The following is a 23,241-nucleotide window of genomic DNA, read 5'->3' as shown; positions in this document are numbered from 1 at the left end:
GTATTTGAGGTTGGGCTATACAACAAGACTTTGTCTTTAAAGTTGGGCTATACAACAAGACTTTGTCTTTAAACATAAAAGATCCCACAAAGAATCGGGAGTCTGCAGGTTGATCCCTGTCATTAAGTGAGGCTGACGGTGACGACTGAAGAGGTACTGTATTAGCTGGGAATTTGTCAATGGAAGGAAACTTAGAAACTAAGCAAATCCGACTTTTCTTACATTTCACTGTGTGTTCTTCAGAAACTCTTCTTTCTTAAGTTCATATATTTATATGTCAAACATAGGAAGTAGTTCCTATCTCAAACAATTATAGGAAGAACTAAAAATTCTGGGTGTGTTGTCTCATGTCTGTAATCCTGGTACTTTGGAAATAGTGGCAGCAAGATCACCCTTGGCTACATGAAAAGGCCATAGCAGCTTGAGGGACACAAGGCCCTGTATCAGAAAACAAACAAACAAAGGAATTAGAATATTAAACCAAAAGGTTTATGGTACGGTTGGCCATATTGTTCAATGGTACAACACTTAACTAGCCCTGGGTTTGATCCCCAACAATATACAAAACAAGAGAATCTGAGGGGCCGGAGAGATGGCACAGCAGATAAAAAGTACTTGCCATGTAAGGAGGCAAACCTGCAAGTGAGTTCAATCCCCAGAACCCACATGAAGGTGGAAGAAGAGAACAGACACTCTCGAGTTGTTTTCTGATCTCTACAGGCATGGCACCATGCTTCCCCCAATAAGACATAGCCATTATGTCAAACTTTACAAGTATTCTTGGGGCTGGAGAGATTAAGTAGTTAATAATCATTTTTTAAAAAAAGATTTCTTTCTTTCTTTTTTTTTTTTTTTAATGTATGTGTGTACACTATAGCTGTCTTCAGACACACCAGAAGAGGGCATCGGATCCCATTACAGATGGTTGTGAGCCACCATGTGGTTCCTGGGAATTGAACTTAGGACATGTGGAAGTCATCTCTTCAGCCCCAATAGTTAATAATCTTCAGTAAGCTGTAAGGACCTGGCTTAGATTCCCAGCACTCACATGGCAGCTCACAACCATAATAACTCCAGTTCCAGGGGATCCAGTGATTTCTTCTGGTCTATAAAGGCATCACACAGACAAGCGGTGTACAGACTTGCATGTAGGTGCCCATGCACATAAAATAAAAAATAAAAAATAAATAAAGAGTGTCTGTCCTGTTGGTGCTGGGGCTATAGGTCCTGTTGGTAGAGTGCAGTGTCCACGTTCCGAGATCATCATTGCTATATACTCAGTCCAAGGCCAGCCTGGGCTACATGAGACCCTCTCCAAAGAAGAGGAAAAAGAAAACAAAACAAAACTGTGGTCTGAAAGGAACCCCCAAAACTATACATATCCTAAACTTGAGTTTAGGAAGGAGTTATTCAGTAATAAGAGATTCCGTTCCATTTTAGATGCAAGCAGTATAGACGCTAATGAGGACATGGAAATCGCTTACCCTATAACCTGTGGAGAGAGTAAAGCTGTCCTCCTCTGGAAGAAGTTCGTGTGTCCAGGAATAAATGTGAAGTGTGTCAAGGTAATTGTTCCTATCTTGAGGTTTGCCTTCAGTGCCTTATCTCTCTCTCTCTCTCACCACATCAGCCACCCTCTGTCCTGTCTTTCACCATGCGGATTCATCTGAGGACTGAACTCTGCGTGGCAGGCTTGGCAGCACAGCTGCTGCTCCTCCTGTGTGACTTGGGTTCTGGAACCCTGGCCAGGGTCATCGAGAGGGAAGAAAGGACAGCCACATGGATATAAAGCTGGGTCAGATGGGGCTCTCTTAACTGCTACCTGGAACCTCAGGACAGAGGGAGAGGTTAGCTAGTCTTGGGAGCAGGTTTCTGTGGGTGAACAATCTTAAGCTGGAAACATCTCAGAGAGGGAAGCTACCATTGGTGGTCTTTGCTCACACTGATCAATTATTCATAAGCACTCATTCGTATTGGGACGCGTGAGCCTGAACCATAATGGGTAAAGACTTTACCAATTGCCCCATGATCTGAGGCTTTGAGCTTCCTCGGCATGGCTGTGCCCACATCAAAATATACATCCCCAGCCTGGCATAGTAGACACGCCGTTAATTGTAGCACTTGTAATGCAGAGGCAACCAGGCTGGTTTACAGAGTGAGATGCTATCCAACAACACACTCTCTTAGAACTTCACTGACAGGCAGGCCCTTCCGATTTGTTTGTTTGTTTGTCTTCGAGACAGGGTTTCTCTGTTAGCCCTGGCTGTCCTGGAACTCTCTCTGTAGACCAGGCTGGCCTCGAACTCAGAAATCCACCCGCCTCTGCCTCCCAAGTGCTGGGATTAAAGGCGTGCACCACCACTGCCCTACCATTGTCTGTTTTCATGGAGTTAAACCTAGAACATAGTATGATGCCTTCTAGTAGTGACAGGACCTTGTACAGCACAGGGCTGTCCCTGTGTGGTCCCTAATAGATAACAGTGTTTGATAAGTACTTGTTCAACAATGAGTGAATGGTCAGAATTCTTCTCTATGTCTGCCTATCCATGTGGTTTTGAGCCTCACCAGGCATTGTGGTGTACAACTTTAATCCCAGCACTTGGGAGGCAGAAGCAGGCAGATCTCTGTGAGTTTGAGACCAGTCTGGGAGTTCCAGGATAGCTGGGGCTACACAGAAAAATCCTGTCTCCAAAAAATCTTCAGAGTCTCATGACTTAAAATAGCAATCATTCTCATCAGTATGCTTACACATAAATGTACATACATATTACACAGCATATACACTGTGCTGTAGTGAATGAAATCATATGCAGCGGGCCTAGAACTGTTATGCAGCATAATAGCCTTATTTTAATTGTTATTGACAAGAATAAGCAGATGTGGCCTGGAGAGATGGCTCAGACGTTAAGAGCACTGGCTGTTCTTCCAGAGGTCCTGAGTTCAATTCCCAGCAACCACATGGTGGCTCACAACCATCTGTAATGAGATCTGATGTCCTCTTCTGACCTACAGGCATACATTCAGACAGAACACTATATACATAATAAATAAATAAATCTTAAAAAAGCAGGTGAAGTATGTCATGACTGTCACCCATCATGGAGGCAGAAGGATCGGTTTGAGTCTGTGGGCAGGAGATAACTAATGAGTGGGACCCTGAAGTCAGCCAGTCTTCTGCTGCTTTGTGAATTCCTCTTTCTTCTACCTTTCATCACCCTTTTAAGCCTCCTAACACTAAATAAGAGAGAGAAAGGGAAAGAGGTTCCTGAATAAATCAGGTTGGAAAGGGGGTGACGCATCAGTAGACAACTTCCTCCTGCTGGTTAGGGGCATCGAGTCCTTGGGGCAAGTTTGATCTTTGCCATCAGGGTATCTAATTTTTTCTTCTTGTTTCTTCTTTGTGCATGACTATTTAACAAACTGAGACCAACAACAACCCACCTATCAAGGCCCTAGCATTTATGTACCCTCTGAAAAGTCCCCAGAATTCCAAACAACACAAACACAGAAACTATCTGTAGCTGGCAAAATCAAGCTCTACCAGAGCAGGAGGCAAATCATAGTCAGCTGCTGTGGACAATCTGAAGCAGCCCCGTATTCCACATGTGGGATTAAAATGAAAACATAGTCTTACAATATTTCTGTGTTTTTAGAGAAACCAAAACTCCAAAATTCTCACTACAGACTCTGTCTTAAGAAACCAAAAAGGGGCCAGGCAGTGGTGGACCACGCCTTTAATCCCAGCACTTGGGAGGCAGAGGCACTCAGATTTCTGAGTTCGAGGCCAGCCTGGTCTACAGAGTGAGTTCCAGGACAGCCCGGGCTATAAAGAGAAACCCTGTCTCGAAAAACAAACAAAAAAACCCCCAAAAAGGTACAGTGGCTGGCTCACACCTTTAATGTCACCACTTGGAGGCAGAAGAAGGTGGATCTCAGTGAGTTCAGGGCCAACCTGGTCTAGACATAGGGAGCCCTAGACCAGCCAGAGCTATATAATGAATCCTGGCCCCACAAACTAAACAAACAAATGAAAAATCTCATGAGAGCCAGGCATAGTGTCGCACACCTTTAATCCCAGCACTTGGGAGGCAGAGGAAGGTGGATTGCTGTGAAGTTAATGCCTGCCTGGTTTACTTATCAAGTTCTAGCCCAGCCAGAACTGCACAGTGGACCCCATCTCAAGAAAAAATAAACTAAAAAAAAAAAAAAAAAGAAAGAAAGAAAGAAAGAAAGACAAATCTCCCAAGAGCATCTGTAAGTAGTTGTTTGTTCTGCCTCCACTTATAGCCACAGTGATCCCTGTATGTTGTCATCACCATGGGGCTTTTGAGTGGTACCAGCCTAGGTCAAGAGTTTCGGAGTTTTGAAGCTATGCAGTTGGTTTCTAGTATACTTAACGTTTTCTAACATCTTGAATCTTTAAAAAGTAATGAGTTAGGGGGCTGGAGAAATGATGCGGTGGTTAAAAGCACTGGCTGCTCTTCCAGAGAACCTGGGATCAGTTCCCAGCACCCACATGGCAGTTCAGAACCAGTCCATAACTCCAGTATCAGGGGATCTTGTAGCAGTGATATTGGGCACCATATGTTGCCAGTAGTTTTTACTGCTCCGCTTTGCGAGTCACAGGCACACACCTGCCCAGGAGCTATCTCCGATCCACAGATGAAAGACACATACATGTTAGGTCATTTTTAACCTGCCATACTGGCTCAGTGGGTGGGATCTCCTAAGCCTCCCGCGGCTAGCTTTTGTTTGTTTGTTTGTTTGTTTGTTTGTTTTATCGAGACAGGGTTTCTCTGTGTAGCGCTGGCTGTCCTGGAACTCACTTGGTAGACCAGGCTAGCCTCGAACTCAGAAATCCGCCTGCCTCTGCCTCCCAAGTGCTGGGATTAAAGGCGTGCGCCACCACCGCCCGGCCCGCGGCTAGCTTTATGATTAGCCCAACACCTCTAACTCTGCCCTCAGCTTAGATGGCCAGTTACCTTCTGTGAAGCCCATTGGTCTTGCTGCCCAAGACATTTTTGGGCTGCCCTTAAGATCTCCAGTAGCTCTGAGCCTGTTCCCTCTCGCCCAAGTATCTCCTAGCCTGCGGGAACCTGGAAGTCCTGCCTCTTACCGCCAAGCCATTGGCTGCTGGCATCTTTATTGATTGATCAAGAACCAATTGTGGACAAGGATCTTTAGTGCCAGATTCGCAGAGTCCAGATTAAATCAAAGCATTAGAACCATTCCTCTAGCTGGGTGGTGGTGGCGCACGCCTTTGATCCCAGCACTTGGGAGGCAGAGGCAGGCGGATTTCTGAGTTCAACACCAGCCTGGTCTACAGAATGAGTTCCAGGACAGCCAGGAGTACACAGAAACCCTGTCTCGAAAGAACCACTCCTCTACAGGATCTGTCCCCTTTGAGACTCTGTGGGCACTGCATGCATGTGGTGCACAGACACATATGCAGGCAAAACACCCATACATATAAGATTAAATCTTTAAAAGTATCTCCAGTGTGTGTGCAGGTGTGTGTGTGTGTGTGTGCGTGTGTGTCTGACTGACTGACTGACTGACTGACTTCTGCTGTATTCTACTAAGTATTCCAATCTAACCAGTCTAGTTTCTAGGGAATTCTTCTATCTCTGAGTTCCATCTTATAATAAGGTGCTGAAACTAAACAGATGGTGGTGGTACAGGCCTTTAACCCAGCACTCAGGAGGCCGAGGCAGAAGGTCTCTGAGTAGACCCAGCCTGGTCTACAGAGTGAGTTCCAGGATAGTCAGGGCTACACAGAGAAACCCTGTCTCAAACAGCAAGACAAAAGGTGCTGGAACTATAGCTATAGTTTCACTGTATCTGCTTTTTCTGTGGTTTCTGGGATGGAACTCTGTGTGTAGTCTTGCACAGTTAGCACCTTGAGTGGTGACTTATCTCCCTGGCCCGACTGTCTTTATCACTTCTTAGATCTCTCCAGTTTACTTAACCAACCTGCAGAACACCAGACCCAGCTCCCTGCTTTAAAATGTGAATGGAGTTTTAAATGCCATTTAGTGTGTTTTCACTCTCATCTGTGACTTTGTCCTGGAAAGGACAGGGACCGAGAGAGGGATACTGTCTGGTAACCTAGGTCAGGAGGTTGAGTAATACTGATGTGCCTTGTGGCATTGTCTGGGGGCATTACTTCATTCTTTCCTTGTTGACCTACCTGTGTTGACACTGGACCACTTTGGATTTTTCAGTTCAATGATCAGTTGATCAGCCCCAAGCATTTTGTTCATCTGGCTGGCAAGTCCACTCTGAAGGACTGGAAGAGAGCCATCCGTCTAGGTGGCATCATGCTCAGGTAAGTGCTGGCGACAAGCACTCAGTCATGGGAGAGTCTTCTCTTTAACTTGACACTTGTATCCTATCTGTAGGGTTAGCTTGAGCAGTGTATACTGTTTGACTTTTGTCAACTGTCTTAATCTTTTTCTTCCTTTGTCACTTGGGGTGTAACCCAGGGCCTTGTACCTGCTAAGTCAGCACTCTACCGCTGAGTTACCCCTGCAAGCCCTAACTTTTCAATCAATTTATATTAACAGCAACCTAAATAACTATTAAATGAAACAAACTAACCCAGCATCTGCATCAAATTTTTTATTCTTTCTAGTTCAGGTGAGCCCTGAACTTGCTGTGTAGCCAAAGCTGACAACAGCATGCCTGGCTAAGGCTGCTGATGTCAGGAGGTTAGCAGGATCCTTTCTCAGCAGAGATCCACCCTGTCCTCCTCACATAGAGGCAGCAGTCTCTGTGTTGAGTAAGTCCAATGGCCATGACCCTGGGACCATCACAGAAACAAGTGTCAGTGTGTGAAGTAGAGCCCACCCACACTTTTTTTTTCTCCAACAAGTTTAGCGTTGTGGTTTTCCCTCTTGAATGCATTAGTATTTTTTGAATGTTCACCTTCTGATAGAAAAAATTTCAATGCAAGGAGTGGAACTATAGAGATGACTCAGCTGTTAAGAGTGCTGCCTGCTCTGCCAGAGGATCTGGGTCAGTTCCCAGCATCCACATAGCAGCTCACAACTGTCTGTAACTCTGGTTCCAAGGGATCCAGCACCTTCTCTTAGCATTCACAGAAACTAGTATGCAAATACTTCATAGACACATATGCAAGCAATGCACCCATACACATAAAATTCTAAAAAGAAAAAAAATTAAGGTCAAGAGTTAATCGTGCCCAGCTAGGTGTGAGTATACCCTTAATTTCAACACTTGGGAGGCAGAGACAGGAAGATCTCAACTTTAAGGTAAAGCAGGACTACATAACAAGTTCCAGAGTAATATGGTCTACAGAAAGAGACCCTGTGTAGAAATAAAAGACAGACAAGGAGTTGGTTCCATTGGGCACAGTTTCTCAGTGGTGGAGACTCACCCTCAGCAGAGCACAGGCCTGGGTCTGTTATATAGTTTGAAAGGAATGGCTTTCCTTACTGTTCTGTTCTGTTCTTCTTGACTTACTTTATGTTCAGGAAGACAAACATGTGCCCATTTCCCACAAATGTTAAGAGGACTTGGAATGCCCAAAGATCTCTGTTAGTGGAAGCCAGATGACAGGATGGTATAGATTGTAGTATAATTAAAATGCTTCCTGATGACGTAGAGTGTACTATAATTAGCATGCTTCCTGGGTTTTCTCAGGGTCTGTAATAGCAGGGGCTCATGAGTCTCGTTCCAGAGGTATTTTCCAGAAGGAATGTTAGATCATCAGTGTTGTACACTATTCCTAGGAGACTTTTTTTTTTTTTTTTGGTTTTTCCAGGCAGGGTTTCTCTGTGTAGCCCTGACTGTCCTGGAACTCACTCTGTAGACCAGGCTGGCCTCGAACTCAGAAATCCACCTGCCTTGGCCTCCTAAGTGCTGGGATTAAAGGCGTGTGCCACCACTGCTCGGCAAACACAACCTTAGAGATTTCTTAATTTTATAAATTTTACTTAGTTTTTATTGGATTTTTTTTTTTTTAAGATCTATTTATTTTACATTTGTGAGTACCCGTCACTGTCTTCAGACACATCAGAAGAGGGTATCAGATTCCATTACAGATGGTTGTGAGCCCCCATGTGGTTGCTGGGAATTGAACTCAGGACCTCTGGAAGAGCAGTCAGTGCTTTTAAATGCTGAGCCATCTCTCCAGCCCTGTGTCATACCTTCTAGCAGCTAGAATGTAACCCCGTTACTTTATTCCTTTCCTCTTTTATTCCTCTCTCTGCCTCTCTGTCTTCTGAAATGTTATATCTCTAAAAGTGGCAATAGCCGGGTGGTGGTGGCTCACGCCTTTAATCTGAGCACTTGGGAGGCAGAGGCAGGCGGATTTCTGAGTTCGAGGCCAGCCTGGTCTACAGAGTGAGTTCCAGGACAGCCAGGGCTACACAGAGAAACCCTGTCTCAAAAAACCAAAAAAAAAAAAAAAAAAAAAAAAAAAAAAAAAAAAAAAAAAGTGGCAATAAAGTAGTAAAATAAATTTTGTCGGTTACTAAGAGGTGGAGACAGGAATCGGGCTTAAGACTGTCCTATGTAACACAGTCAATTGAGGCCAGCCAGGTCTAGGAATACTAATTCATCAGGATCTCTTTCAGAATCCTAATTCTGCACGTCTTAGTTGAGCTGAGATATACACCAACATTCTCATCTCAGAGGTGTTTTATTGTTTGTTTGTTTGTTTGTTTGTTTGTTTCTGAGACAGGGCATTACTTTGTAGCCTGGGATAGCCTGGAACTTGTTATATAGAACAGATTGGCCTTGAACTCACATAGCCTCTGCCTCCCATGTGCTGGGACTGTCAGGTTTGGTGTTAATGACATTCCTGACATCCTTCACTAAGGATCTGCAGTGTGGTGAAGAACATGGGTACTCCACAAACTCAGAAAAGTAGTAGTGAATGTGGGTGCGGCCAGCAGATGTTTGTAATTCCAACAAGAATTTTTAGAATTTGATGACCTCAGACATGATTAGGCTTCTCTAATCTTTGTCATGCACTCAGCAAGATTGTCCCCACCTGCTCCTCTGTCCTACTTCTCAAAGGTGAAATGCAGGCTGACCTGCCCTTGTTTCCTTCTGTACAGGAAGATGATGGACTCTGGACAGATCGATTTTTACCAGCATGACAAAGTTTGCTCCAACACCTGCAGGAGCACCAAGTTTGACCTTCTGATCAGCAGTGCGAGGGCTCCAGTGCCAGGACAGCAGACAAGTGTGGTGCAGACCCCCACCTCGGCCGATGGTAGGGGGTAGGAGACCACCTGGAGACCGCCGTTTTCACCAGCCTTACCTCTGTACAGCATAGCGCACCGCTTCTTTCTGTGGCTTTGTTGCTTGACTTTGCATTCGTAGCCCAGGCTGAACTTGAACTTGCTGTGATTCTTGCTTCTGCCTCCCGAGTGTGCTAGAATCACAAACATAAGCCACCATGCCGGGTGCCCCTGGTATTCCTCCATTTCCGATTCTTGTGAGCATGGATGTGCTTGTGCTTTGTTGTAAGGTACTGCAGCAGTCTTGGGTGGGATCTCACCCTGGAAACAGACTTCTTTTTTCCTTTTAAAAATGACTCGGTTTTTTTGTTTGTTTTGAGACTATGTTTCCATAGCCCAGACTGTCCAGGAACTTACCATGTAGCCCAGGTTGGCTACATAGTGTTCTCATCTCTCCTCTCTACAGTTACAAGCTTGACTCACCCATGCCTGCCTGCCTCACTCTCTCTACTCGCTTTTTTTTTTTTCCAAAGCAGGTAGGGGACTGGTGGTTGAGACAGTGTTTCTCTATGTTACCCACCTGCTTCTGCCTCCTGGTTGCTGGGACTAAAAGCATGTAACATCACTCCTAGCCTGTCTGGTTATCTTAATTGGTTCTTTTTTTGGTTGTTTTTTCTTTTTCTTTTCTTTTGTTTTGTTTTGTTCGAGACAAGGTTTCTCTGTGTATTACTGCCTGTCCTGGAACTCACCGTGTAGACCAGGCTGGTCTCAAACTCACAGAGATCCACCCGTCTCTGGCTTCTAATCTCACTGTGGGATTAAAGGCATGCACCACCACCACCTGGCCTACTAGAATTTTAAGTTAGAACTAAAATTTCAAGCATTCTTATTTCTTTCTTACAGTGCATATCAAGTATCAGAAAGATGATTCTGTTCGCACAGTACTCACACAGTGCTCTCACAGTATTCACACAGTGCTCACACAGTGTTCCCACAGTGCTCTAACAATGCTCCCACAGTGCTTGTTCAGTGCTCCCATGGTGCTCCCACAGTGTTCCCACAGTGCTCGCACAGTGTTCTCAATGCTCCCACAGTACTCACACAGTGCTCCCACAGTCCTCCCATAGTACTCATACAGTGCTTACACAGTGCTCACACAGTCCTCCCACAGTACTCACACAGTGCTCACACAATCCTCATACAGTCCTCCCACAGTACTCACACAGTATTCACACAGTGATCACACAGTCCTCCCATAGTACTCATACAGTGCTTACACAGTGCTCCCACAGTCCTCCCACAGTACTCACACAGTGCTCCCACAGTCCTCCCACAGTACTCACACAGTACTCACACAGTGATCACACAGTCCTCCCATAGTACTCACACAGTGCTCCCACAGTCCTTCCACGGTGCTCTTACTTTCATGCCACTCTCAAGGCACGTCAGGATTGAAGGAGACTTGATAAGTTTAGAAAGGTAGATTGGGGGGTGGTGCGATGGCTCAGCAGTTAGGAGCACTGAGTGTTCTTCCAGAGGTTATGAGTTCAAATCCCAGCAACCACATGGTAGCTCACAATCATCGAGAGGGAGAAAGGAAGGGGAAAAAAAAAGAGGTTAGACAGGTAGATTGGAATGACAAATCTGTCAGTGGCTCATCTGAGAAGACTACTGTGTGCAACAGATATTCTGCCCAAGTAAGACCCAGGTTACTAGGCTAGATTTTCTCACAGATAAGCAGGGTGGGTGCACACTGACCCTCAAGATTTGTTTGTTTAGATGCAGTCTTCCTGTTGAGCCTGGCTGGCCTGCAGTTTGCAGTGTAGACAGGGCTTTTTCCTTTGCAGGGCAAGTTTTCTTTGGAAAACTCAGTATACATCCTGGCTTATCTAGAGATGTGGGTTTTTCAATGTGGGCATATAGGCAAAAGGCACTATGTTAGAGTATTGGGTCTTTGTGTCTGTGAGGATGAGAGAAATAGCTAGGACTGTTTCTCATAAACTTGACTTGTTTTGTTTCTAATGCACTCTCCTTAGGTAACATCACACAGATCGCCATCTCAGAGGAGAGCATGGAAGAGGCGGGGCTGGAGTGGAACTCAGCCCTCACCGCCGCTGTCACCATGGCCACAGAGGAGGGTATAAAGAAAGAATCTGAAGAGATTTCAGGTACTTTCCTATACGGCTTAGGTCTTTCTGAAGGTTATAGCCTTGCTTATGCACAAAGCAGACCTCTTTGTTACATCTGCTGGTTTCCCTCATAAACATGAGCACTAATATAGCGGAGGTCACCTCCTCTCACCCCAAGTACATATGGGCACTGAGCCGCGGGACTGTCGGACTCCATTGTCTGTGCCTCTCCTCTAAACCCTGGTCCATCTCCAGCACAGTTCTCAGGCAAATGAAGCTGGGAGATATTAGAAAGAAAACTTCAGGAGCAGGCGGCATAGTATAGTGATTATTAATTCCCTTAGAAGGATCAAGAAAAGCAGAAAAGCATCTTCACTTTTTTTTTTTTTTCCTTTGGTTTTTCGAGACAGGGTTTCTCTGTGTAGCCCTGGCTGTCCTGGAACTCACTCTGTAGACCAGGCTGGCCTCGAACTCAGAAATCCACCTGCCTCTGCCTCCCAAGTGCTGGGATTAAAGGCGTGCGCCACCACTGCCCGGCACATCTTCACTTTCTTCTGCTAATCATTCATTTAATAAATATTGGTTGCTATTTGCTGGGTACATACGTAAAGAGACTTAGTGATCATCCTGAGTGACCTGCAGGCCCTCCCACCCAGCTGTCTGGTTTAATGTAGAACTAATAAAAATTAATCTTTAATTAATGTTTATCATAATATTTTTATTAGCTATTCTTCATAACATTAAATCTTATCTAATCAAAAAATTAAAATTGAATTTAATAAAATAATACTTAGCCTTAAATATTGAATGCCTAATTCATATTTAATTGAATATCTTTATTGGAGTGAGATACTTGTTTTTATAGCCAGAATCATAACAAATCAAGGGCCTGACAAATTGAGGTAAATATCCTAAGCCCTTAGTTACTGAAGGGGCTAATGATTAGGTACCAACTCGTAGGGGCAGCCAGTCCTTCTTGTTTTAGTACAGAATTCTTTTGAATTGAAATGAACATTTTACTCAAGTGCTGAGGTATCTGGGTAATGTCTCTCTTCACCTTCTGTCTCATACGGTTTGTGCCAGAGGACACTTTGATGTTCTGGAAGGGGATAGCTGATGTAGGGTTGATGGAGGAGGTCGTCTGCAACATACAGAAGGAGATAGAGGAGCTTCTCAGGGGTGTTCAGCAGCGGCTCCTTCATGCGCCTTTCCAGGTCACAGGTGAGTTCACTGAGGCTGGACTGAGCTGGTGTTCGATACTCACGGGTGTCCCACGTTGCTGTTGGCCTCACAACTCCAGAGGCAGAGGCATTTAACCTTAATTTTACAGAGAAGAAGAGTAAGGCTTGGCGAAGTTGAGGCATTGTTTTATACAGTTCATGACTGTGCTTCTTAATGAGGTCTTAGGGGTTTAACTAGGCCTCAACATTCGGGAAAGCACTCTCCCACTGAGATAGATCCCCAGCCTTATTTTATTCATTAATTGGCCTTTAAATTTTGGTTTGGTCATATCTTGTCATTGTTGTTTTTTTGTTTTGTTTTGTTTTGTTTTGTTTTTAGAAATTTTACTTTTCTTTTTAAATTCTGTTGTCTTAAAAGTTTCTACTACTGTGATGAAACAGCATAACAAAAGCAACTTGTATGTGTGTTGGGGAAGGGCTTCCTTTTCTTATGCTTCTAGGTCACACTCTGTCCCTGACACACACCAGTCATGGCTCGCTGCCTCCTGCGTACTGGCACCTGCTTTTTCTTCCTTGTCTGGGTGTCTCCAGCCTCTGACTCTTTCCCAGAGTTCCAATCTCTGCCCAGATGTCCCACCCAGCCTCTCCTGCTTTGCTATAGGCTGTTCAGCTCTTTATTAAACCAATCAGGAGGTGATGGAGTACCGATGTAAACGATGTTTACAAAATACTGAGACAGGTGAAGCACCATAAAAATAACATTACCAAAGTCTGGCCGGTAATCAGATCTCTGCAAGTACTGAAATCAGCATTTGAATAATAAAAAGACAACCTTTACACAGTGCACTAAAAGATCACCCCTACAAAACCCTGTCTGAGGGGCGGGGCTGAGAATGCATCCCGGGCTTGTCCACAGACCACTCTGGTGGGGATATTTTCCAAATTGTAGTTTTCTCTTTGAAATGATTCTAGCTTGTGTTGAGTTGGCATGAAACTATTTAGCACACATGTGTGTCTTTATGTGCACATGAATGTGTATGCTCATGGAGAGCAGAGCTGTCAGATCCTCCCGGAGCTGGCAGTTGTGCATTGATTGACATGGATGCTGGGAACTTAGCACAGGGCTTCTGGAAAAGCAGAGTCCTCTTAACCACTGACCCGGCAGGGCTTTGAATGGGCTAAGTACACACTGTACCGTTTAGCTACTAAATTGAGATGACTGTAAGGTCTTCGAATAGAAGAGTCAGCAAATTAGATGAGGGTGTGAATTTGAAACACAGTGGAGCTGGGGAACTACATGGGGGAGTTCTCCACTTTTGTATGTATAAAACCATTGAGTTGGACACAGTATCACCAGCCTGTGGTCTTGGCTCTTTAGTGGCTTATAAGGCAGACAGTGTGTTACATATCTATAATCCCAGCCCAGAGGAAGTGGAGGCTCAGGAGTTTAAGGCTATCTGGTTACATATTGTCTTAGTTAGGGTGTTACTGCTGTGAACAGACACCATGACCAAGGCAACTCTTATAAAGGACAACATTTAATTGTGGCTGGCTTACAGGTTCAGAGGTTCAGTCCATTATAATCAAAGTAGGAACATGACAGCATCCAGACAGGCATGGTGCAGGAGGAGCTGGGAATTCTACATCTTTTTTTCAAGACAGGGTTTCTCTGTGTAGCCCTGGCTGTCCTGGAACTCACTCTGTAGACCAGGCTGGCCCCGAACTCAGAAATCTGCCCACCTCTGCCTCCCAAGTGCTGGGATTAAAGGCGTGCACCACCACCGCCAGGCGAATTCTACATCTTTATCTGAAGGCTGCTAGCAGAAGATTGACTTCCAGGCAGCTAGGATTCTAGTCTCAAAGCCCACACCCACAGTGACACATCTACTCTAACAGGGCCATACCTCCTAATTTTGCCACTCTCTGGGCCATGCATATACAAACCAGCACACATATCTCTAAACACCAAAAGCAACACATAGAACTGGGTGAATTGCCGGGCGGTGATGGCGCATGCCTTTAATCCCAGCACTTGGGAGGCAGAGGCAGGCGGATTTCTGAGTTCAAGGCCAGCCTGGTCTACAGAGAGAGTTCCAGGACAGCCCGGACTATAAAGAGAAACCCTGTCTCAAAAAAAAAAAAAAAAAAGAAGTGGGTGAATTGACTTTGGAAAGGAGTGTACATAAAGTGGTCTTAGTTAAAGAAATCAGTTGTATATAGGGCTAGTGGTAATATTACTAGCAGTGATGTATGCAAGGCCTCATGTTTGACATGTAAAATATGATGTGTATGTGTGCGATTGTATAGGTATTTGTTGTTGTTGTTTAAGATAAGGTCTCTCTATATGTAGTCTTGGGTGTCCTAGAACTCACTGTGTAGAACAGATTAGCCCTGAAGTTGTCTCTGCCAAGTTCTAGGAAAGTCATATACCACCACACCTAGACATTTATTGATTTTTTTTTAAATTTTTTTTTCGTTTATTGATTTTTTTTTTTTTTGAGACAAGGCTTTATTCTAACCCAGGTTGGTCTTCAACTCAAGGCAGTGATCTCAGCTCAACCTCCCAGATGGTGGGATTACAGTGTGAGTCGTTATCTCTGGCCTACTGGGTTATTCGAAGATGTAGTCCCATCATATTGCTCAAGCTGATCTTGCACTCCTAGGCTCAAATAGTCCTTCTGCCTCAGATGGGCTTTTATTTAAGATTATTTATTTCTCTTATTTATTGAGTTTTGCCTTGGTTTTTGCAGTGGTCAGGATGGAACCATCATACTAAGCAAGCACCCAATCACTCTGCCATAGTCCGACCCTTGTGTGATTGTTTACATAGAAAGATCTGCAGATATGCTACAAAATCAAAACTAAATACATGTGATAAATCTTGGTTTAAAAAAAGTTGTCAGACATGGTGATGAGCACCTGTCATCTCAGAACTAAAGATGCGAAATTAGGAGTTCAGTCACCTTTGGCAAGTTTGAGGCCAGTCTGGGATATGAGATGCTGTCTCAAAACTACCACCACAACAATTATTGAAATGTATTTAAGAGAGTCCCATAATATCTTGGTTCTTTTCCTTGTAGTGGGTAAGAGAGATGTGATTGAATCAGAGTCTAACATATCCAAGGCTGGCATAGAGCTCACTCAGGGTATCCTTGAACTCCTGACCACACGGCCTGTGTCTCCCTAGTGTGCTGGGTTTGCAAGCATGTACCGCCTCTCTCCTGGCTTCTTTCAGGTCTGTAACTAGCACAGGAGGGAGCTGGTAGGAGCTTCTGATTGACTCTGTAGGCCTGTGCTTTGTTTAATAGATGCTGCTGTTTTAAACAACGTGGCAAACACATTTGGCCTAATGGACACAGTCAAGAGAGTTTTGGACAACAGACGGAAGCAAGTGGAGCAGGGGGAGGAGCAGTTTCTCTATACCCTGGCAGGTACGTGGAGCTTCCTCTCTTCAGGATGTGCTTATTCTTGAGTGCTGTTTAGAGGGCTGGCATGTCACTAGGTTATTCTAATAGTCTAGGAATGTTGCTGACAGAACACGGATCAGCTTTCCCTTTTCACATTATTGTATCGCCATTTTTGCTAACTGTGGATTTTGTACATTGTTCCCCAACACCCACATGAGACGTCCAGGCTCAGGACATGCATCTGCAATCCCAGCACTGGGGAAGAGGAGACAGGAAGATGCCTGGAGCTCACTGGCTAGCTACCTAGCCAAACTGTGGCGCTCCAGGTTCAGTGAAAGTCCCTGTCTTTCCACACACTTGGGCACATAACCACACTAGCATATACCTACACAACAAACACAAAAATACACAAACGAAGCCATCAGGGACTTGTGAGCATCTCGGTAATCTAATTCTTCCCCCTACTTTGTTCATTTCCAAAGAAGCTTTCGGAGTGTAACACGGGATCCAGTAGTCTCTGTCTCTTCAAGGTCTTTAAGGAACCTAAGGAAAAGCAAATAGAACTAGATAAAGACAAGAAAGTGCTCAGGTGTGTAGGTGTGCTGGAAGAACAAAAAGACTTTCCCGTAGACCAGGAGAGCTGTGAGGACAGAGGTGGGACCAGCCTCCGCTGTAGAGCACGGTCAGACTGCCTGGCAGCCTTAAGTGTTCTTGCACGATTGCTTTAATGGATGCACTATTTAACTCAGCCCGGGAGACAGCCACTCGAGCCTAGTTGGTGAGTTGCAGGCTAATGAGAGACCTTGTCTTGGAGGGGATAAACAGTGCTCCTAAGAGTGACACCTGCGTTTGTCCTCATGCCTGCACAGGAATCTACATACACATAGGTACACATGTGCTCATGCATGTGCACATACACACATAATACCTCAAAAGGTAAGAGAGAAGTGTTATACTGTGCCTCATAAATGTGTAGTTATGCTGTGTGCTGGAGTGATAGCTCACAGTTCAGAGCATATGTCCTCCTCTTCCAGAGAATCCCAGCACCTACACCACCTGGAACTCCAGCTGTGGGGTCTGCCTCCCTCTCTGCCTCCACAGGAACCTGCACTCATGTGCATGCACTCTCTCTCTCTCTCCCCCTCCCCTCCCCTTCCCCTCCCCCTTCCCCTCCCCCTCCTCTCCTCCTCTCCCTCTCCCTCTCCCTCTGTGTGTGTGAGTGTATATGATACACACACTCACATACACACAATTAAAAATAAAAACATTAATCTTTAAAATCCATGTCTGCACATGTGCAGGGTGCAGGCTGGGCGCGGTAGCTTAGTGCTAACGCACGTCCTTAGGATGCTGGTGGTCCTGAGTGTAAATCACACACTTGTGAAAAGGAAAGGACCATGGGAGCTTCTTGGATTTGTGTTTTGCCAGGAGATGAAAACTTTGCGGAGGAGTGTGTGGTGAGTTAAGTAAGCTCACAGTTTAAAGGCTCTGAACTGTCGCCCAGCCCATAGCCCCACCATTAAATGCAATTGCTAAAGGGTTTAAAATATAGACACATCTCCAGGAGTTATTTGTGAAACAGCGGTGTGACAAGCCTGCGGTTACATAATGTAGGACCAGGACAGAACCCTATGTCTCCTGACCCCTGGCCAATGTTCCCAAGAAAGCATTTCTTTCCACAAAGTCTGGCTGGTTTTGTTTTTTCCCCATAGACTTGGAACGGCAGTTGGAAGAGCAAAAAAAGCAAGCCCAGGATCCCAGACTGAAATCGCAGACAGTTCAAAATGTGGTACTGATGCCTGTGAGCACCCCAAAGCCTCCAAAAAGACCCCGGCTCCAGCGGCCGGCCTCCACCACTGTCCTGAGCCCTTCTCCTGTTCAGCAGCCTCAGTTTACTGTCATCTCTCCCATCGCCATCACCCCCGTGGGCCAGTCCTTCTCCATGGGCAATATCCCGGTGGCTACGCTCAGCCAGGGCTCCAGTCCTGTGACTGTCCACACACTGCCTTCTGGTCCTCAGCTCTTCCGCTACGCCACAGTGGTTTCCTCTGCCAAGAGCAGCTCGCCAGAGACAGTGACCATCCACCCTTCATCAAGTTTGGCACTGCTAAGCTCCACCTCTATGCAGGATGGGAGCACCCTGGGCAATATGGCCACCATGGTGAGCCCCATGGAGCTGGTGGCCATGGAGTCTGGCCTGACTTCAGCAATCCAGGCTGTTGAAAGCACCTCTGAGGATGGGCAGACCATCATTGAAATTGACCCTGCCCCAGACCCCGAGGCTGATGATACTGAGGGCAAAGCAGTCATCTTGGAGACAGAACTGAGGACTGAGGAGAAAGTGGTAGCTGAAATGGAAGAGCACCAGCATCAGGTCCACAATGTGGAGATTGTGGTCTTGGAAGACTGACTGGGGATGGGGCCAAGAGCTGTGTTTTGGCTTGGAATTTTAATTATGTTTATTTTTATCATTGTCCCACTCATTTCCACATAGAACCTTTTTTTTTTTTCTAAAAAAAAAAAAAAACAAACAAACTACAAAATCTCATTGTAACTGAAAATATTGGGTTCCTCCTACTCCCTCACTGACAAAACAGACAGAACAAGCTACCTTTCCAGAAATTAGGAACAGGTCACCCAGGGTCTGAATCATCTTTCCCCAAGGAAGGTAATTGCTTTTACGGGAGGTATCAAAATAACCAGGAATCCTTCCCAGAATGTCTGTATACATGCATGGTTTCTCTCTTGTAAAGATGCATTGACCAGACCCTGGAACACAGATCTGACACCGGAAGATGACCAGCTCTGCTATGGATACAGAAGCATACTTGCCTCTGTATCCTGGATGTGATGGCCTCAGACGCTGGTGCAAAACTGAAACAACAGGCTCTGCTTAGTGTGGGAAGGAGCAGCAGCTTAAGGGGGAAGCCCTTTGACAAGGAGAGGGCAAGGGATGGTCTTCCAGAGGTGCATCTGATGCTTCTCAAGCTCTCTGAGGGTCGGGTACCATTTTCAGAAGAGGCCAGAGATTCTAGAAAGATACACAGCAATCAAAAGATTATCACAGCTGTGCTTTGGGGATAGCTCACTTTGCCCCCAGCCTTGTCAAAGCCCTCACCCTTCTCACCAAGGATTATTAGTGCATTCCTTTGCAGACTGTGATGTGGTATAAATTGTTCTAGTTCTTGACTGTGGCTGTCATGGAGGTGGGGCTCCAAGGCCATCATTTTTTGTTTCTTGACTCTAGGAATGGCAGAGTCCTTCATGCAGACCAGCTGCTATTTTCAGTAGAACCCTGCACACAAGTGTGTGTGTGTGTGTGTGTGTGTGTGTGTACATGTGTGTACATGTTTTGGCTTTGGAACCAAAAGCAGTCATTCACCTGGTGCTTCCCCTTCTTTTCCTTCAGTCTGCTGGATCCCATGTTCTGCAGCCGTTCGGCAGACAGCAGTGACAGGTGCCTGCCTGCCTTCACTCCCTTTGAGATTCTCCTCTACTGTTTATACCACAGATGTTTCTGAGAGATACAGAACTCATAAAATGGCTTAGGCTTGGCAGGGAAGACTGGTAACACCCCCAGCCTTTCCTGAGGCATGGACTAGATGTCTCCTGAGTGAGCTGGACTTCCTGGGAAAGGGACATTGCCTATGACATCATAAGAAATATGACAGAAGTGTCAGTAACGTTGGGTGTGGGGCTTCTTCCTGAATGCTGTTTGTACATTCAGAATTACTAGGTCACTTTTTCTGATGTGATCCTGTTTCTTTGGTTCTCTTTAGGGTTTGGGGAAGAATGAGCAGTTTCTGATTTAATTATATTGTTTACTATATTAGTGAAAATATGGACACTCTCCAGGTGACTTTATAGGTCAGAAAAGCATACAGCTTAGGAGTTAGAGGATTTATTATTATTATTAAACGTAAAATGTTGACTTTAGTTTAAAAAAAATAGAGAAGGATGCCTGCTAAACCTGTCTTCCTACCTGCAGGTTTTAAAAATACTGTAAGCAACTGAGAATGTCACCTCCCATCTCTTAGATGGCCTGATATTGCCAGGGAAGCCCTTGGGGATCACTCTGAAGACCCTTAAGAGTGCGATTTCTGAACTCTATTCAGATTTGTTTCAGCTTTAAAACTGGACTTTTCTTTTTTTTCTTTTGTTTTTGTTTTTGTTTTTTTTTTGGTTTTGGTTTTGGTTTTTTCGAGACAGGGTTTCTCTGTGTAGCCCTGGCTGTCCTGGAACTCACTCTGTAGACCAGGCTGGCCTCGAACTCAGAAATCCGCCTGCCTCTGCCTCCCAAGTGTTAGACTTTTCTTTTCAGAATATTAATTAGGCTGGGGACAGAACTGAGTTGGTAAAATGTTCACCTAGCATGCATGAAACCCTGGGTTCAGTCTCCAGCAGGAAATAAAGTGAGCATGGGGACACATACCTTTGATCTTAACACTTGGGAAGTAGAGACAGGAGACTCAGAAATTCAAGGTCATACATAGCAAGTTCAAAATTAACCTAGAATATATGAAATAGTGTCTCAAAAACATTCTGTTTAGGACAAGCTTTTGATCTCTTACATTTTTAATGGAGGAAGTGGAATTTATTTCTGGCTTCCTTAGGCTTTTTGTTAATTCATAGGAATTTTTATTAGATTTATTTATGTGTGTGTGTGTGTGTGTGTGATGGAGAGCTTGCTATAGTATGTATGTGGAGGTTAGAGAGCAACCTGCAGGAGTCTGTTCTCTCCTTCCACCATGTGGGTCCTGGGAATTGAACTCAGGTTGCCAGGCTTGGTGGCAAGCACCCTCATCCATTGAGCCATCTTGCCAGCCCTAAAAGTTTCAGTTTTCAGACTGAAACTGTTACTTGAACCTAGAAAGCCACATCTCATCCCTGTTGTGCCCTTTAGGTCATTTCTCTTTTCCAGAGATGGGTGGACCAATTCAGGACTCGGGAGGCACCCTAGAGAATAGAGGCAGGCTTCCTCAGGTCCTGTCTTTTTGCTCTTCACAGCTGTTGTAGCATTAAAGGTCGTGTGAGCATCATGCTTCCAAAGTCAGATTTCCTTCTTGAGACAGAGCCTGTTTACGTAAAACATTTTGGCGGGTGGATTACACAAGCTTTGTTGTTTTTCTCTGGTCTTCCAATTGCTGTCATTGCTAGCTGCTGTGGTACTTGTAGGAACGAGACCTCTCACAGCCCTGGTCTAGATTATTTTAGATGGGGTGGTATACATGCAAGTTACTGATGTGTGAATAGGCAGTTGCAATGAAATTACTCCTCAGGCTGACTTGATGGTAGCTATCTTTTCTCTAGCCATTCGTTAAATAAACATTTGTAAGTACTGTCTATGTATAAGTACTGAATGCCATCGATTGCGTCGTCAGGCCTCAGTAAGTACCATGAAGATGCAGATTTTGTGCTAGACACTGATCTTACAGACAATCCCTGTTCTCAAGAAGTTCATACCCAGACGTCTTTTTGTTTGTTTGGTTGGTTTGGTTTTGAGATGGTTTCTCTGTGTAGCCCTGACTGTCCTGGAACTCAATCAGTAGCCAGGCTGACTTGAACTCAAAGAGATCTGCCTGCCTCTGCATCCCAAGTGCTGGGAATAAAGGTGTGCACTGCTACCGCCATAGTGAATAGTCAAAAATATTTTAATGTCATTTGTTTCTTTTTGTGATGCTGTTTTATCTTAAGCATTGAGAAGGTCAGCAGGCTGGCAAAGTCAAAGGTGAAGTCACCCCTGGCGAGATATTACATTATGTCGAGGTGAGTGTAGCTATGGACTTTTGGCCTGGAGTTCAGCATAAAGGATCAAACACCTCAACTCAGCTTGGGGTGTGAATGGATTCAGCTACTCTGAAGCAGTCTCTTGGAGAAGATGTGTGCTCCAGTTCAGTCACACCTGAGCTGGTAACCATCAGATGGGGCCTTGGGCTTAATCTACAGCAGAGCTAGTTCTTCTGGTAGAAGGTAAATCTCTGAACTTTCGTCTCTGTATAGTTGCCCCTGAACTTGACTATGTAGAGCAGCCTGGCTTTGAACTCATAGAGGTCCATCTGCCTCCGGATTAATCTCAAGCACTGGGATTAACGCTGCCACACTTGGTTCTTGTTACTCCTCAGTTTCTAGTCTTCCAAAGAGTTCTGTTGCATGCATGCCTGCGACCCCAGCCCCAGAGGGCAGGTGCAGGGGGATAGAATGCTTCAAGATCCTGTCTCACAAACCAGAAATTTAGGCTTCCACACCCCAAACCAAAAGTTACTCTGCTTTTGTGTCGTCCCCTCTCCCCCATGGACGATAGACAGTCAAGATTCAAAACCACTTTGGTGTGTACTTCCCTCACCTGCCATAGGAGGGGGAACTAATATAAATGAAGGTATTTTGGAAATTAACATCAGATGATTCTTTTAATGTTGGTGTTTTGTCCCATTTGATTAAAGACACTGAAGGTAAGTGTATATGGAGAGTACTGATTTTATTTACAAAAAATTGTACATTTAGTGTGCTTGTGTGTGTGTGTGTGTGTGTGTGTGTGTATGTGTGGCATTCCAGAGTGCACAGTATCTTTGTCAACAACTCTCAGGAATCAGTTCTCCCTTTCTGCCATGTGGGTTCCAGGGATCAAATTCAGTTTGCCAGGCTTGGCCAGCAAGCTCCTTTACTCACTGAGCCATCAAATGTCTAGCTGAAGACATTTGCTTGTTTTAGATGTATTTATTTTAGTTTATGTGTATAAATTAGTTCTTACAAGTATGTATGTGCACCACACACATGCCTGGTATCCGAGGAGGTTGGTCAGAGAGCGTTTCAGATTCCCTGGATCTGGAGTTAGAGATGATTGTCTGCTACCATGTGGATGCTGAGAATCCACCCCAGGTTCTCTGGGTTAATGCATGCTCTCAACTGAGTCGTCTCTTCGGGTGATATAAACAGCAAAACTCTGTTGTGAAGTATGGAGTCATTGATCCATAATGGAGCACTATCTAGGAGGTGGGAAAGAATCCTCCCTGCCCCACCCCTAGAAGAAAGGTTGGATTCTGAAATTAAGCACAAAGTGGTGATGGCGCAAACCTTTAATCCCAGCACTTGAGAGGCAGGTGGATCTCTGAGTTTGAGACTAGAGTGGGCCGGGCGGTGGTGGTGCACGCCTTTAATCCCAGCACTTGGGAGGCAGAAGCAGGTGGATTTCTGAGTTTGAGGCCAGCCTGGGCTACACAGAGAAACCCTGTCTCAAAAAACCAAAAGAGAGAGAGAGAGAGAGAGAGAGAGAGAGAGAGAGAGAGAGAGAGAGAGAGAGAGAGAGAGAGAGAGA

At 45.0% G+C, this 23,241-nt stretch overlaps 1 protein-coding gene across 2 annotated transcripts in view; it reads left to right on the top strand.

The window, feature by feature from the left end:
* Positions 1-20,079, top strand: part of Gmeb1 (glucocorticoid modulatory element binding protein 1) — a 39,021-nt gene extending 18,942 nt beyond the window's left edge. For both annotated transcript variants that reach the window (XM_028759903.1, XM_028759904.1), the window contains exons 4-10: positions 1,441-1,565; positions 6,225-6,328; positions 9,087-9,244; positions 11,249-11,380; positions 12,425-12,562; positions 15,831-15,953; positions 17,642-20,079. In XM_028759903.1, coding sequence (XP_028615736.1) covers positions 1,441-1,565; positions 6,225-6,328; positions 9,087-9,244; positions 11,249-11,380; positions 12,425-12,562; positions 15,831-15,953; positions 17,642-18,339 — 1,478 coding nt within the window. In that variant the 3' untranslated portion in view covers positions 18,340-20,079. The remainder of the gene's footprint in view (positions 1-1,440; positions 1,566-6,224; positions 6,329-9,086; positions 9,245-11,248; positions 11,381-12,424; positions 12,563-15,830; positions 15,954-17,641) is intronic.
* Positions 20,080-23,241: the final 3,162 nt, after the last annotated feature.

This window comes from Grammomys surdaster, unplaced genomic scaffold (assembly GCF_004785775.1).
Source record: "Grammomys surdaster isolate TR1022 unplaced genomic scaffold, NIH_TR_1.0 126313, whole genome shotgun sequence".
Taxonomy (NCBI): domain Eukaryota; kingdom Metazoa; phylum Chordata; class Mammalia; order Rodentia; family Muridae; genus Grammomys; species Grammomys surdaster.
This window is presented reverse-complemented; position numbering and strand designations above follow the sequence as displayed.